Genomic DNA, 13,558 nt, shown 5'->3' on the forward strand with positions numbered 1-13,558 from the left:
CCTTCATCCTAATTCTTAAGAAAGTTGTCTTTAGGGCCGGGCGCGGCGGCTCACGCCTGTAACCCCAGCACTTTGGGAGGGCGAGGAGGGTGGATCACGAGGTCAGGAGATCAAGACCATCCTGGCTAACAGGGTGAAACCCTGTCTCTACTAAAAATATGAAAAATTAGCCAGGCATGGTGGCGGGTGCCTGTATCCCAGCTACTCAGGAGGCTGAGGCAGGAGAATCACTTGAACCCGGGAGGCAGAGCTTGCAGTGAGCCGAGATCGCGCCATTGCACTCCAGCCTGCTTAATAGAGCAAGACTCCATCTCAAAAAAAAAACTTGTCTTTAGTGAACAGGTCCTATTTCTAAAATAACAACCTAAGTAATGACATCTTTGTGTTTTTGTTTTTACTTTTCTGGTTCCCTGAAGGAGGCTGTCAAGGTTTGGAACTTTTTGTCGCTCCTCTATCTTCCCACGGCCTATCTCCCTGGGAGAGGGACCTTCTCTTGCACCTAATCTCTTTCTACCACGCAGTTCCCGCGGTTCCTCCATGCGGGCGGGGTCTCTGCTTTCTCCCCACCTCCGGTCTCTCCTAACCTGTTCTTTCCTTCCAGCACCCTTCGCTGACCTGCGCTGAGCTCCCCAAGGCCTGGCACCTCTGGGCTTCCTGCGCTTGCTGACACTTACTGCGTCTCTTCTGACCCCCACAGCTCCCCCGTAGAATGTTCGCAGGGCCAGTTCATGGCTGGGTGTTCACTGCAGCCTGGTACAGGCTTCTCCACCTCCAGGAGGACACAGAGGCCAGATTTAGTGGCCCTCCCAATGGGCTGGGGTTCCCCACAAGCGGGATGATCCTGGGTCACTATCCAGACCACAAATGGGGTGATTACACTGGAAATATTCAGCAGCCAACTATGAACTGGACCCAAAGGGTGCCCGAGGCTAATACATGGACTGATTTGCCAAGTATGCTGACGCTGAGGAGCTCAGACTCACAATTAACAAGGACTCTGTCTTGACTTGGTTTCATTCACAGGATCATCCCAGAGCTGAATACGAAGCCAGAGTCTTGGAGAAGTCTCTGAAGAAAGAGTCCAGAAACAAAGAGGTATGGTGGCCACTGTGGGTTAACTTTCCCAGCAATAAAACACTGTGTTCATCAACCATGTAGACCTGGGATCCGCCCAGAGAACAAATATTGTAGGCTGTGTAACCCCGTGTTGCGGCTGCTCAACTCTGCCATGGTAGCAGCAAAAGGAGCCATAGACAGTAGGTAAACACATGGGCCTGTGTTCCACACAGTGTGTTCCAATAAAACTTTATTTGCAAAAACAGACAGGGGGCCAGATTTGGCCAAAGGGCTATAGTTTGTCAAACCTCCTCTAGATCTCTTGTCATGATCTATCCTGAGGGTGATCTCAAGTTTTAGCCAGCATTTCAACCACAAGAACCACGTGGCTTTGAAGCTTCAAAGCTTTTTCACAGTACACCCCTCCTGTTCTATGCCGAGCAATGAAACAGAAGCCTTTGCCAAACCAGCACCCCTGAGCAAAATGGCCAGTTCCTTGTTTCACTCAGACTGTGAGAATGAGGGTGAGACATGTTTTGCAATGTTCTTGAGGTCATCGTCTTTTTATAATAATTGCTTTTCTTTTACCCCAAATGTCTCATTCAAATTAAGTCATATGTGCAGCCAGGACTCTTGAAGACCTCCAGAGGTGCTTGCCGGCTTTGTTTGTTTGTATGTTTGTTTGTTTTTTGAGACAGAGTCTCTCTCTGTCGCTCAGGATGGACTGCAATGGCATGATCTCGGCTCACTGCAACCCCCGCCTCCCGGGTTCAAGCAATTCTCATGCCTCAGCCTCCCGGGTACCTGGGACTACAGGCGTGTACCACTGTGTCCAGCTAATTTTTTGTATTTTAGTAGAGACGGGGTTTCACTATGTTGCCCAGGCTGGTCTCGAACTCCTGACCCCAAGAGATCCACCCGCCTTGGCCTCCCAAAGTGCTGGGATTACAGATGTGAGCCACCGTGCCCAGCAAAGTTTATTTAATAGTGTTTTTCACATGATGTGGGACAAGCAGGCATGGAGCTCCTGGCCTTGTCAGCCTCTAACGGAGGCTGGAGACGCCCGCACTGACCCTTGGAGGGATGAGGGCAGTCGAGGGAGCTCTCACAGGTCCTGACCTTGTGTCATATCTGCACTTTCAGCCTTGGGGACCAATCAGGACAAACCCCTGGGTTTGTCTTTCCTTGTCAATGTGTCAGGGGACAGTGCTCACAGGTCCAAAGTGGCCGGGGGTTACAGTTGCCAAAATCCCATCTGGAGGGTAAAGTGGGTGCTCTAGAAAGCCTCCTCTCAAGGCCCAGCTCTTCAAATACAATGAGAATCTGGGGTACAGCTCGGTCCTCCTATAGCCAGGAAGGAAGTATGTCTTTTTTTTTTTTTTTTTTTTTTTGAGATGGAGTCTCGCTTTGTAGCCCAGGCTGGAGTGCAGTGGCACGATCTCAGCTCACTGCAAGCTCTGCCTCCCAGGTTCACGCCATTCTCCTGCCTCAGCCTTCTGAGTAGCTGGGACTACAGGCGCCCACCACCACGCCCAGCTAATTTTTTGTATTTTTAGTAGAGACGGGGTTTCACTGTGTTAGCCAGGATGGTCTCGATCTCCTGACCTGAGGTGATCCACCCGCCTCGGCCTCCCAAAGTGCTGGGATTACAGGTGCGAGCCACTGTGCCCGGACAGAAGTATGTATTTTTAAACACCCCTGAGGGTCTGAGCAGGACTCAAAGATGTGCAGAATACAACTATAAAAGCAGGAGTTATCGCCCTAAAATAAAGAGACTGTCTGTCTGACTTAACACATCGGATGTGCACGCCCGGGTGCCAGCTGCCCTCTGCCCCGGCCCTTCAGGCCCTCTGCGCCCCCTCATTCCCTCCTGGGAAAGCAAAAGGCCTGGATGCCACCATCTCTAAGGCCCTGTAAGCATCCGGCGTGTTTTCAGGGCGGCATCCCGGCCCCCAAGCCTGGGTGAAGATGTCTCAGGAGTCAGTCTGTGGCCTCCAAGACAGCCCACCCTGTAGTTGTGTGGTCGCACCTCTTACAGTGAGCATAGGTGGGTATTTAATTCCTTCCTAAGAGGCAGAAAAGGGCTTTTGTGGCACACACTATGTCCGTTTAAGGCAAGGGACCTAACCAAGCCACAACAGCGAATCTGGGCAACAGGTGCCGGAAGGAAGCCACCTCTTGGATACAGGGTCCCTCCGCCTCTGTGGCCCGTGGCTTGGTTTCAGCCCAGGCTCTCTGATCACATGAAAGCAACAGAGGCATGGGGGTTTACTTTTGCAGAGCTCAGAGGCACCCCCAGGCCCTGTCTGCTTCTGACGGGCCGTACCCTTTATTTCCTCCTCCGTTTCGTTTGGCTCCCAGTGGCTGCTCTGCGGTTTTGATTTCCCTCCAGCTATGGCACTGAATTCGTTTATGGAAAGAGACCCACCACCTAATTGGCGGATGAGCTTGGGCTTCTGGGTGTGGCTTCCTTCTTGCTGTCATAAGATGCTGGTGGTGACCTGCGCCTTTGGCCACTACTTCCTGCTGGAATCCATCCACCATCTGTGAGATGGGGCATGACGCGGTCCAGTGGAGGGTGCGTGCTGGAGTCTCTCCCGTCTCCACCACCTTTGTTACAGATGTTCTTTCCGAACGTGGGTCTCTGCCGTCTCTTACTTGTTTAAAACGCCCAGAACCCGAGTCAGCCTTGGCAGTGAGCTTACGGCCCGCACCAGGAGGGGCCAGCCTGCTGCCAAGATGGGGACGGTTCCCTGGGCCCCGCGGTCTGCGGAGCCGCCTCCCGCTTCACCGCACGGTGCTCTCTTTCCCCCACCCGCCCTCAGAAGCGCCGGCATATTCCAGAGGAGTCAACAAACAAATGGAAGCAGAGGGTTAAGACAGCCATGGCGGGGGTGAAATTGGTACTTTTCTATTTTGCGGGCAGCGCGCGTCTTGACTGTTTGCAGGCAATCAAAGTCGATTGTGTTTTTCCTCAACAAACTGTTGTATTTTTTTTTTAACATTCACATCCGTGTTTCTCTGTCTTCCTTCGGCACCCAGTGAGCCTGGCGTGTTGCGATGGCACTGCATGGCTATGGTGGGTCTGCGGTGGCGGGGACGGGGGTGGGGCTCTGGCTTGATTTGGAGCTCGTGAAACGTGCTTGTCACAATTGCCTGCAAGTGTTTCTTGGTCTTCTCGTTAACACGCATGCCACCCACCCCGGAACGAGTGGCCTCCGGTGTCATGCCCCTGTCTGCATTCTGTGACCTAATACATGCATTTTCCCATGGAAAAATCCACCCCCATTTGAAACATCCCAGATTAGTGATGAGCTTCTACCTAGGGTTTCTCCAGACCAAGCCAACCTTGGGTTCTGAGAGCCTTCAGGCCATGTGTCACCGCAGACGACGTTTTAACTTGTAGTGCTAGCTGCTTGTTTCAACTTGCTCCACAAAGGAAAAATAATTATTATGGTCTGGGTGGCACTGGGAAAACATCTTCCATCTTCTAGACCTAGAAGTGAGACTTTTAGTTGAAGAAATGGACTCCAAGTCCAGGTTTCTCCCAGACGTGGGTCCAACAGTCTTTAGAAAGGCAGCTGGCATTACAATGTCCTATACACAGAGGAATCACAGTGTTAAACGGTTCTTGCTCCCGTTATCCTGTGACATAGGTGATAAACCCCAAATGCTTCTTGGAACCCTATGTGTTTGCACTGGCTCATCACCTGTGGGCATTTTTGAGGTTTTTCTGAGTATTTTTGTTGTTCAAGTTGTCCCTGGGCCCATGCATGCACGCACACGCACCCATGCTGACACACAGACATGTCTCATCGTGATGGTTCCAGACAGTGACCGGCATTGTTTTGTGTTGTAGACTGACAAAGTGAAGCTGACATGGAGAGATCGGTTCCCAGCCTACCTCACTAACTTGGTCTCCATCATCTTCATGGTAAGTTCCAGAAGGTTAAGGCCAGACGAAGTCAGGGGAAACCGCAAGGAAGTGATTGGCTTCAGCCGGGCGTGGTGGTTCACGACTGTAATCCCAGCACTTTGGGAGGCCAAGGCGGGCAGATCACTTGAGGTCAGGAGTTCGAGACCAGCCTGGCCAATATGGTGAAACCCCGTCTCTTACTAAAAATGCAAAAAATTAGCTGGTGTGGTGGTGCATGCCTGTAGTCCCAGCTACTCAGGAGGCTGAGGCAGGACAATTGCTTGAACCCGGGAGGCAGAGGTTGCGAGGAGCCGAGATCACACCACTGCACTCCAGCCTGGGCGACAGAGCAAGACTCTGTCTCAAAAAAAAAAAAAAAAAGGATGCGATTGGTGTCCTCCAAGACCTGATTCAGCCTTTCACACGGTGGTGCCATTGGTCCCAGGGTGCGCCGGCCCCATCTCCTCAGGGCAGTGGGTGGGGAAGACTCACCACTACCCCTAAAATGGGAAGAGACCAGGGTTCCAAAGTGACCCCCAGTGGGGGCTTCACACGCCAGGGAGTACATGAGATGATTTCTGTGGTCCCTGATACACAGCTTTCATTTTGAGAGACACAACTATTTGAGTATCTAGTAATTCAAGCCTGGGATTCAAAGATATCATTTAAGATGAAACTGAAGACTTTTTAAGAAAACCATTAAATGGGCCGGGTGCAGTGGCTCACACCTGTATTCCCAGCACTTTGGGACGCCGAGGCAGGAAGATTGCTTGAGCTTAGGAGTTTGAGACTAGCCTGGGCCACATGGCAAAACCAAAAATACAAAAATTAGCTGGCATGGTCTTGCGCGCCTGTGGTCCCAGCTATTCGGGAGGCTGTAGTGGGAGAATTGCTGGAGCCTGAGAAGTTGAGGCTGCAGTGAGCTGTGGTCACGCCACTGCACTCCAGTATGGGTGACAGAGCGAGACCCTGTCTCAAAAAAAAACAAACAAACAAACAAAAACATCTGTTTATGTTTATTTTGTGACCAAAACATGACTTGAGCCCTGATACAGGCATCAGCATTAAATTAAGTAAAAACAAATTTTAAAAAGTTTTAAAAAAGAAAACTATTAAATAAATAACATGCAGATGGGACATGATAGTGCTACTCAGGGACCACAAGTCTGTGACGTGGCTCGTGGGCAAACATCTTGTGGCTTTTAGGGGATTTCAATCCCAGGGACTTCAACCCCCAATGGATTCGGCCTTGGCCGCCTGCTAGCTGTGTTTCCATCAACCCCCAAGTACTCGGAGCCAGCCGTGGTCATGTTACAAATGACCCTGCCCTCGTCCAGCCCAACAGCTTGAAGGCAGCGCCTCCTGTGGCCACCTAGCCCCGAGTCCTGGTACTGGAGCCCAGGTTGGCAGCTGTGCGCTAAGGGCCTCACCAGAGCGTCTCATCACTGGCCAGTCCTGGTACCATCCCCCTCCTGCTGATACAGAAACTAAAGCCAGAAGGCTGCACCTTCTCCTCCAGCGCCAGCCAGAGGTGGTGGCTGTGGTCACCATGTAGTCACTGGCATATGCCTGCAGAAGCTGGTGCCAGTCGGACTGTCTGCTCCAAGATCCATGCCATTCTGTAGGAACTTGGAGAGACACAGGCGGGGGGCTGTCTTTGTTTTCTGGGTTGAGTGAGGGGCCAAGGGCCCCCTGACCAAGTCATGGAAGAAGTGGGAAGATCCAGTGTCCCCTCATGCTCTTAGGTACAGTAAGAGGGACGCTGGCCGACATAAAGAAGTTCAGAGGAGGGTGGCCTCAGTGGTGGGGCCTGCTCATCCCCCTTACCTGGAGAAGGGGACCCCCTCGGTGGGGGCTGGGGGCTGTTGTGCTCTCGGTGACTTGGTGGGAGGGCACCCGGCCTCGTGTTGAGGGGATGTGTCCCCTCTGGCCAGGCGCCAGGCTAGGGGGTTGGGAGATAACCGGAGCCTCCCCATCCCTCACCCAGGGGAGGCTAGCCTGAGGTTCAGCCACTCCCACTGCAGAAGCAGCAGCATTGTCGCAGAAGGGCCAATGCGGGGCCGGGAAGGAGGTGGCCATCTAGGGCTGGTCTGGTGGCCCCACGATGCCATCAGAGTCACTGGCTTCTCTGACCTTCTGCTCGCCTGTCCTAGGAGTGGGTCCCCTCTTGGTCACAACATGGCTGCTGCACCTCCAGCATCACTTCCACTCTCCAGGCTGGAAGAAGGGGAAGGGCGGGGGAAGAGATGGGCCAGGGGTGGCAGCCCCTGTCTGAAGGTGCTTTCGCAGAAGACCCACCATACCTCTGCTTGCATCTCGTTGGTCAGAACTGTTTCACGTGGCCACCTCCTCTGCAGGGAGGCTCAGGAATGAGCACACACTGCCGTCTCAGCAAGGCGGGATGGTAGAGGAAAGACAGAGGATATTGGATAGGGAAGTAGCCGGCTCTTTTCCCAGCCTTGATGTACTGGTAAACCCCTGTCACAAGGGCTTCATAGGGCTGAAGAGGACACAGCTTTGTCTTCAACTTGGGAGTTTCATTCAGCGAACAAACGTTGGTTGAGCACCTAGGATGTGCCCCACACGCCCCTGGTCCTGGGGATGCAGGGGAGATGGGCCAGGGAGACTGGAAGGGAGCCTGCTGCAGGCGTGCCTGTTGTGGGCCCGACTGCCCTGTGGTAGGGCAGGGGACGCGCCGGCTGGGGTGGAGGGCCTCCCTCGCTGAGTCACCCACAGGCCTGGCGCTCCAGCTGCACCTCCGCATGCTGGCACGGGGACAGACATCCTGGAGGCCTCTTGGCAGGACCGAGGGGTTTTCCAAGGAAAGCCCTTGTTCCCCGGAGCTGGCCAGGGAGTGGTCCCCACGCCTCGCAGCAGGGCTGCTCCTTCGTCAGGGTGTGGTGAGGGCTGCAGGCGTTTTCCTGGGCAGGGTGCAGTCACCATGTGTCACTGGCAGATGCCTGCAGAAGCCGGTGGTAATGGCCCAGAACATGAAATAAGAGCTTTTCTAGGTTTCTGAAAGCTGCAGACTCCCTCTGGGGCAAACAGACCCATCCCAGGCTGCAACTGGGAGACACACAGGGCAGCCCCAGGCCTCCTGGGCCTGCCTGTCCTGGGAGCCACCTGTGACTGTGCCAGCAGGGACGGGACCTGCCCTCTGCACCCTTGCATGGGAGCAAATATGCGATTTCCTGGAACACAGGGACACAGGGTGACAAGACAGAGCCTGTGTCCTGCGGGTGGTTTCACGCCTGGGTGAGGAGCCTGGCTTTGCTGTGTGCTTCTCCTGCCCAGCCCTTGGTCCATCCATCCTCAATGAGGGCTCAGAATGGGGCATCCACACCCCTGGGCAGGGCGGGGCAGGGCAGGGCGAGGGAGCCCAGGCAGACAGACAGACAGAGGTGTGTGGAACAATCTTGTCATTGTAGCCAACTCCCACCACGGTTTCTCAGGCAACCACCAACCCAAGTTTTATGGAATGCTCTAGTCCCACGGTACGTTTGGCAAGAGGAGGGGCTCACTCTGGTGGGAGAGCTAGAAGGGTGCTGCTGGCTGGGAGAAGGGTCCCAAAGCATCTCCAGCCAGACCCAAAGCCCTGCCCCATCCCAGGCCACACCTGCCTCCTTTACCAGGGGAGTCCCTGGGAGGTGGCTGTGAGAGAGGCACACCTCAGCCCTGCACCACCTGAGGATGTCCCTGAGCTCACCATGGGTTGGGGGTGGAAGCCCCATCCCGCAGTCAGTCTGCTCTGGGACAAGCCACTGGCATGGCGGCCATACTGTGTCCTGGGCTGTGCTTGGGGACAGTGCCTGGGCTCCGGGAAGATGGTAGCACAAAGATCTTGTGAACTGCAGGCTTGGGCAGACCGCCTGGTAAATCCCAGCTCCTGAGCTGGGTGACCTGGCCTGTCTACGTAACCTCTCTGAACCTCAGTGTCCTAGTCCATGGAACAGAAACTAGCCCCTCGTCCATCTGTCTCTGGTGGGTTAATGCACAGAAAGCCCCTGGCATTTGGCAGGTGCCCAAGAAATGTCAGTGCTTGTTTTGAAGCAGAAGAGCAGGAAGGTTGGAGGACAGCTGGACTGAGGGAGCAGATGGGGCAGGCCCAGGAAGGTCCTGGGTGGGCCCCCAACCAAGAGTGCCCCTTTCCCCCCTGCAGATTGCAGTGACGTTTGCCATCGTCCTCGGCGTCATCATCTACAGAATCTCCATGGCCGCCGCCTTGGCCATGAACTCCTCCCCCTCCGTGCGGTCCAACATCCGGGTCACAGTCACAGCCACCGCGGTCATCATCAACCTAGTGGTCATCATCCTCCTGGACGAGGTGTATGGCTGCATAGCCCGATGGCTCACCAAGATCGGTGAGTGCCCATGTTCCAGGTACCCGTGGCCTGGACTCAGGCAGCTGGAGTCGCCTGCCTCTTGCTGTGCATCCTTGAGTTTGTTGCTTAACTTCTCTGGGCCCCAGCTCCCTGGTTCTCAATGGTGCTCAATGCCTGAGCACAGGCCATGGCGTGCCTATGAGAGCCGACTGAGTGACTGTGCCAGTGGCCAGCCAGAAGCTGGACCAGGCTGTTGGGGGCCATCCCAGCCACAGCCTCAGTATCATCCTACCCCTCCCTCTAGAGGTCCCAAAGACGGAGAAAAGCTTTGAGGAGAGGCTGATCTTCAAGGCTTTCCTGCTGAAGTTTGTGAACTCCTACACCCCCATCTTTTACGTGGCGTTCTTCAAAGGCCGGTAGGGACATCTTCAGCCTTTCCCCCACCTCGCTTCTCCCAGGTCCAGGAGAGGGCTCTCCCTCCCCACAGGTCGGGGGCACCTGGAGCCCAGGGCAGGGCAGACACCGTGGCACCCGCAGCCAAAGAGGGTCAGGGAGAAGGCCTGGGCCCTGCTGAGGCTCCAGAGCAGCGGGACCCTGGGCAGCAGGGAGTCCAGGTGGCAGGGAACCCAGGCAGTGGGGACCCCAGGCAGTGAGGACCGGGGAGTGAGGACCCGGCAGTGAGGGCCCCGGGCAGTGAGGACCCCGGGCAGTGAGGGCCCCGGGCAGTGAGGACCCCGGGCAGTGAGGACCCGGGAGTGAGGGCCCCGGGCAGTGAGGACTCTGGGCAGAGAGGACCTCGGGCAGTGAGGACCCAGGATTGAGGGCCTTGGGCAGTGGGGACCTCAGACAGTGCGGACCCCGGGCAGTGGGGACCCCAGGCAGTGAGGACCCGGGAGTGAGGGCCCCGGACAGTGGGGACCCCGGGCAGTGGGGACCCCAGGCAGTGAAGACCCTGGGCAAAGGGGACCCCAGGGACTCCAGGCAGTGGGAAGCTCCAGCAGCAGGAAGTCCAGGCAGAGAACCCCAGAAGCCAGCTCCAGGTGCTCCCACGGCAGGTAGGGAGGAGTCCACAGAGTGGGGACAAGGAGAGAGGAGGGTGTGGAAGTGCAGCTGCTGGCCACTTGAGCCCTCTTCACAGCTCCTGGAGGGGTGAAACCTTCCATGCCTGGGCCCTCTGGAGCCATCCCAGGCTGGGGTGGGGCCTGCGGCCCACCCACAATGATGCCCCCCACCCCCACCACCACTCCTGCAAGGGACTGGCTGGTCTGATCTCAGAGCCCCCAAAAAGGCTGCCTCCTCCACATCATGTGATTCATCAGTGCCATGCCCGCCCTCCTGGCCCAGGGTCCCAGGGCCCCGCCAAGGGGTCCAGTGCCCCTTGAGCGCATCCAGGATGGAGCAGGCTCTTGGAAGTCTACATGCCCCACACCAGGCCCTAGAAAGCCGAGAGGCTGTCTATCCCCACCCAGGGTGGCCTTTGGCCACCACCTGCCCCAGCTGCCCAAGGTCCCCAGAGTGCTTCTGTGCCAGCTGTCCATGGACCCCACCGTGCCAGCGGCACATCCTGAGTCCCAGGCAGCTAGCACAGCAGCTTGCAGTCTTCAGGCCGAGGTGGTCTTTGCCTTAATCCCCTCCTGGGCCCCTTCCCGCTGCCTCTCAGTCTCGTGGCCTCTCATTGAAGAAGTTCCTTTTTCTGACCCCTCTCTGGGTTTGGGAATCCAACCTTTGACCAGTGAAAACCACTGTGGTCATCTTTTAGCAGATGCACCAGGCAGGGAGAGCCGCCTGTAGATACCCTTGAGGCTCGGCCTGCAGGACTCACATGCCGCACAGTCCCCACTTGGGGGTCTCTCCCCGAGCTGAGCCAGGGGCTCATCTTTTCTCTAACGACCTCCCCCATCGTTTCAGGTTTGTCGGACGCCCGGGCGACTACGTGTACATTTTCCGTTCCTTCCGAATGGAAGAGGTAACCGAAATTTTATTCATCTCTGGCAGCCCCTTCTGTCTTGCTTACGATTTGTCTACACCATGCACTAGGGAGAAGCAGCTGCAGCACATTTGTTCAGCAAAGGGCAGCGGGTTTCTTTCCTTCTTGCTGGAAACTTCTGTTCCCCTGACGTGGTGGGGTGGGCTTTGATCTTATCTGGTGTGTTCATATAGAATCACCTAGAAGGATAAAGTCGCTGTAGAGTTAATGAAAGAAAAACACGACATCTGGTTTTCTTTTCTTTTTTTGTGAGACTGAATATTTCTCTTCTGGTTAAGATGAATTAATGAGGGACGGGCGCAGTGGCTCATGCCTGTAATCCCAGCACTTTGGGAGGCCGAGACTGGTGGATCACCTGAGGTCAGGAGTTCGAGAGCAGCCTGGCCAACATGGTGAAACCCCATCTCTACTAAAAACGCAAAAAATTAGCTGGGTGTGGTGGTGCATACCTGTAATCCCACCTACTCGGGAGGCTGAGGCATGAGAATCGCTTGAACCTGGAAGATGGAGGTTGCAGTGAGCTGAGATTTCGCCACTGCACTTCATCCTGGGTGACAGAGCAAGGAACCGTTTCAAAAAAAAAAAAAAAAAAGATGAATTAATGAGGACAAAACAGAACTTGGCTAACTTTTTTTTACTCGACATTGAAATGCTTGTCTCTACCCTCAAACACCATGCTGATGGCATGTGCTTTCTGCCCAGCGATCCTGGCCATAGAAGGTCTGGTTGTGCCAGCCTGGTTCAGCCTCTGTCATGGCCCATGGACTTGCTCCACTGTTTGTCCCACAACCAGGGGCTCCATCAGACCAAGCCGGGGCTTCAGAGCCTATCAGTGGTTCTGGTCTCAGCATTTCCAACCCACAGAGTAATTCAGCTGATCAGAAAATAAGAGGGTGAGTCTTCTTGAAAAAGACCCTGTGGAATAAGATATCAAGGATGGGGTGGACATCAGGTACAGGGTGATCTGGCTGTCTGGAGTGCAGCCTAGAGGTTCAACTACCTGAATGCAGGCCCCTGGGCAGCCCAAGACACGGGCATCCTCCACAGTAATGGGCATCTGCACCAAGCTTCTGAAATGCTCTTTCCTTTTTACATCATGATCTCCTGTCACACTCGTCCCGGGTCAGAAAGTCATATAATAAAGCAGATGGTGTAATTGCTTTTTCCGAAAGCATGGCTCTCCAAGACAAGTGTAGGGTTTGTTAGGTTTTATTTGGAACGCAGAACAAGTTTACTGTGCCTCAGGGGTCACCATGCATCACTGGTGTTCCCTTTACTTGGACAAGTTAAACTTCCAGCCCACATAGGTTTCTGACTGTCACCTGCTTGCCGGGTCCCAGGCCTAAGGTGGCAAAGGCCCACTGAGTCAGGGACATTAGGCCTCAGAGGGGTGGCTGCTGCCTCCTGTGGGGCTCAGCCTGCCATGGTGGTGCAGAGCCAGTGGATGCTGACTGGTGCATGGGACCGGCCAGTGGCCCTGGAAAAAAGGAGGCGCCCTGAGGCCCTGCCCCACCCCTGCCTACTCCCTCCCAGTGCACTCCCCGCTCCCATCCGCAGCCCCAAGCACAGCAGCCTATAGGTGGAGTGTGTCTGTTTCCTGGGGCTGCCACAACTCGATCCCACAGACTTAAAGTAACAGAGATGGGGGTCTCACAGTTCTGAAGGTTGGAAGTGCAACATCCAGGTGTTAGCCGGGCTGTGTTCCCTTCAAGGGTTCTAGGGGAGGACCTGCCTTGCCTCTCCCAGCTTCTGGGGACTACGGAAGCCCTCATGGTTCCTTTACTTGCCTCTCCACCCTCTGCCACCATGTTCATGCTGCCTCTTCCCTCTGTGCCCGCGCCTTCTCTTTTTCTGAGGACATCAGTCCTCAGATGGGCACCCCATCTGAAAACACCCCAGCATGAAAACACCCTGACTTGACTACATTTGCAAAGACCCTTTTTGCAAATAAGGCCACGTTCCCAGGTGGCGGGGATTAGAACCTGAGCGTCTTTTTTTGGAGGACGCAGGTCAACCAACAGCATGAGGGTGGGCCTCCCTGCAGGGCTGGGGTCCCTCTCTCGGTGTCCCTGTAGCGTGGCTGATGCTGCTCTCTGTCCACAGTGTGCGCCAGGGGGCTGCCTGATGGAGCTATGCATCCAGCTCAGCATCATCATGCTGGGGAAACAGCTGATCCAGAACAACCTGTTCGAGATCGGCATCCCGTGAGTGTGCTGCAGCGGGTTAGAGCGGCAGAGGTGGGGCCAGGCGGAGGGGTGTGTGGGTGGCTCCTGCGGG

At 55.3% G+C, this 13,558-nt stretch overlaps 1 protein-coding gene across 4 annotated transcripts in view; it reads left to right on the top strand.

Moving 5' to 3' along the window:
- ANO1 (anoctamin 1) overlaps positions 1–13,558 on the top strand; it is a 110,086-nt gene that overhangs the window by 72,579 nt on the left and 23,949 nt on the right. For 2 of the 4 annotated variants that reach the window (XM_055356009.2, XM_055356007.2), the window contains exons 14-20: positions 1,024–1,095; positions 3,882–3,959; positions 4,916–4,990; positions 9,132–9,333; positions 9,599–9,710; positions 11,203–11,260; positions 13,385–13,485. In XM_055356009.2, the coding sequence (XP_055211984.1) occupies positions 1,024–1,095; positions 3,882–3,959; positions 4,916–4,990; positions 9,132–9,333; positions 9,599–9,710; positions 11,203–11,260; positions 13,385–13,485 (698 nt within the window). The remainder of the gene's footprint in view (positions 1–1,023; positions 1,096–3,881; positions 3,960–4,915; positions 4,991–9,131; positions 9,334–9,598; positions 9,711–11,202; positions 11,261–13,384; positions 13,486–13,558) is intronic. The other 2 variants (XM_055356010.2, XM_055356006.2) reach the window with 1 other exon arrangement.

The sequence above is a fragment of the Gorilla gorilla genome, chromosome 9, assembly GCF_029281585.2.
Source record: "Gorilla gorilla gorilla isolate KB3781 chromosome 9, NHGRI_mGorGor1-v2.1_pri, whole genome shotgun sequence".
Taxonomy (NCBI): Eukaryota; Metazoa; Chordata; class Mammalia; order Primates; family Hominidae; genus Gorilla; species Gorilla gorilla.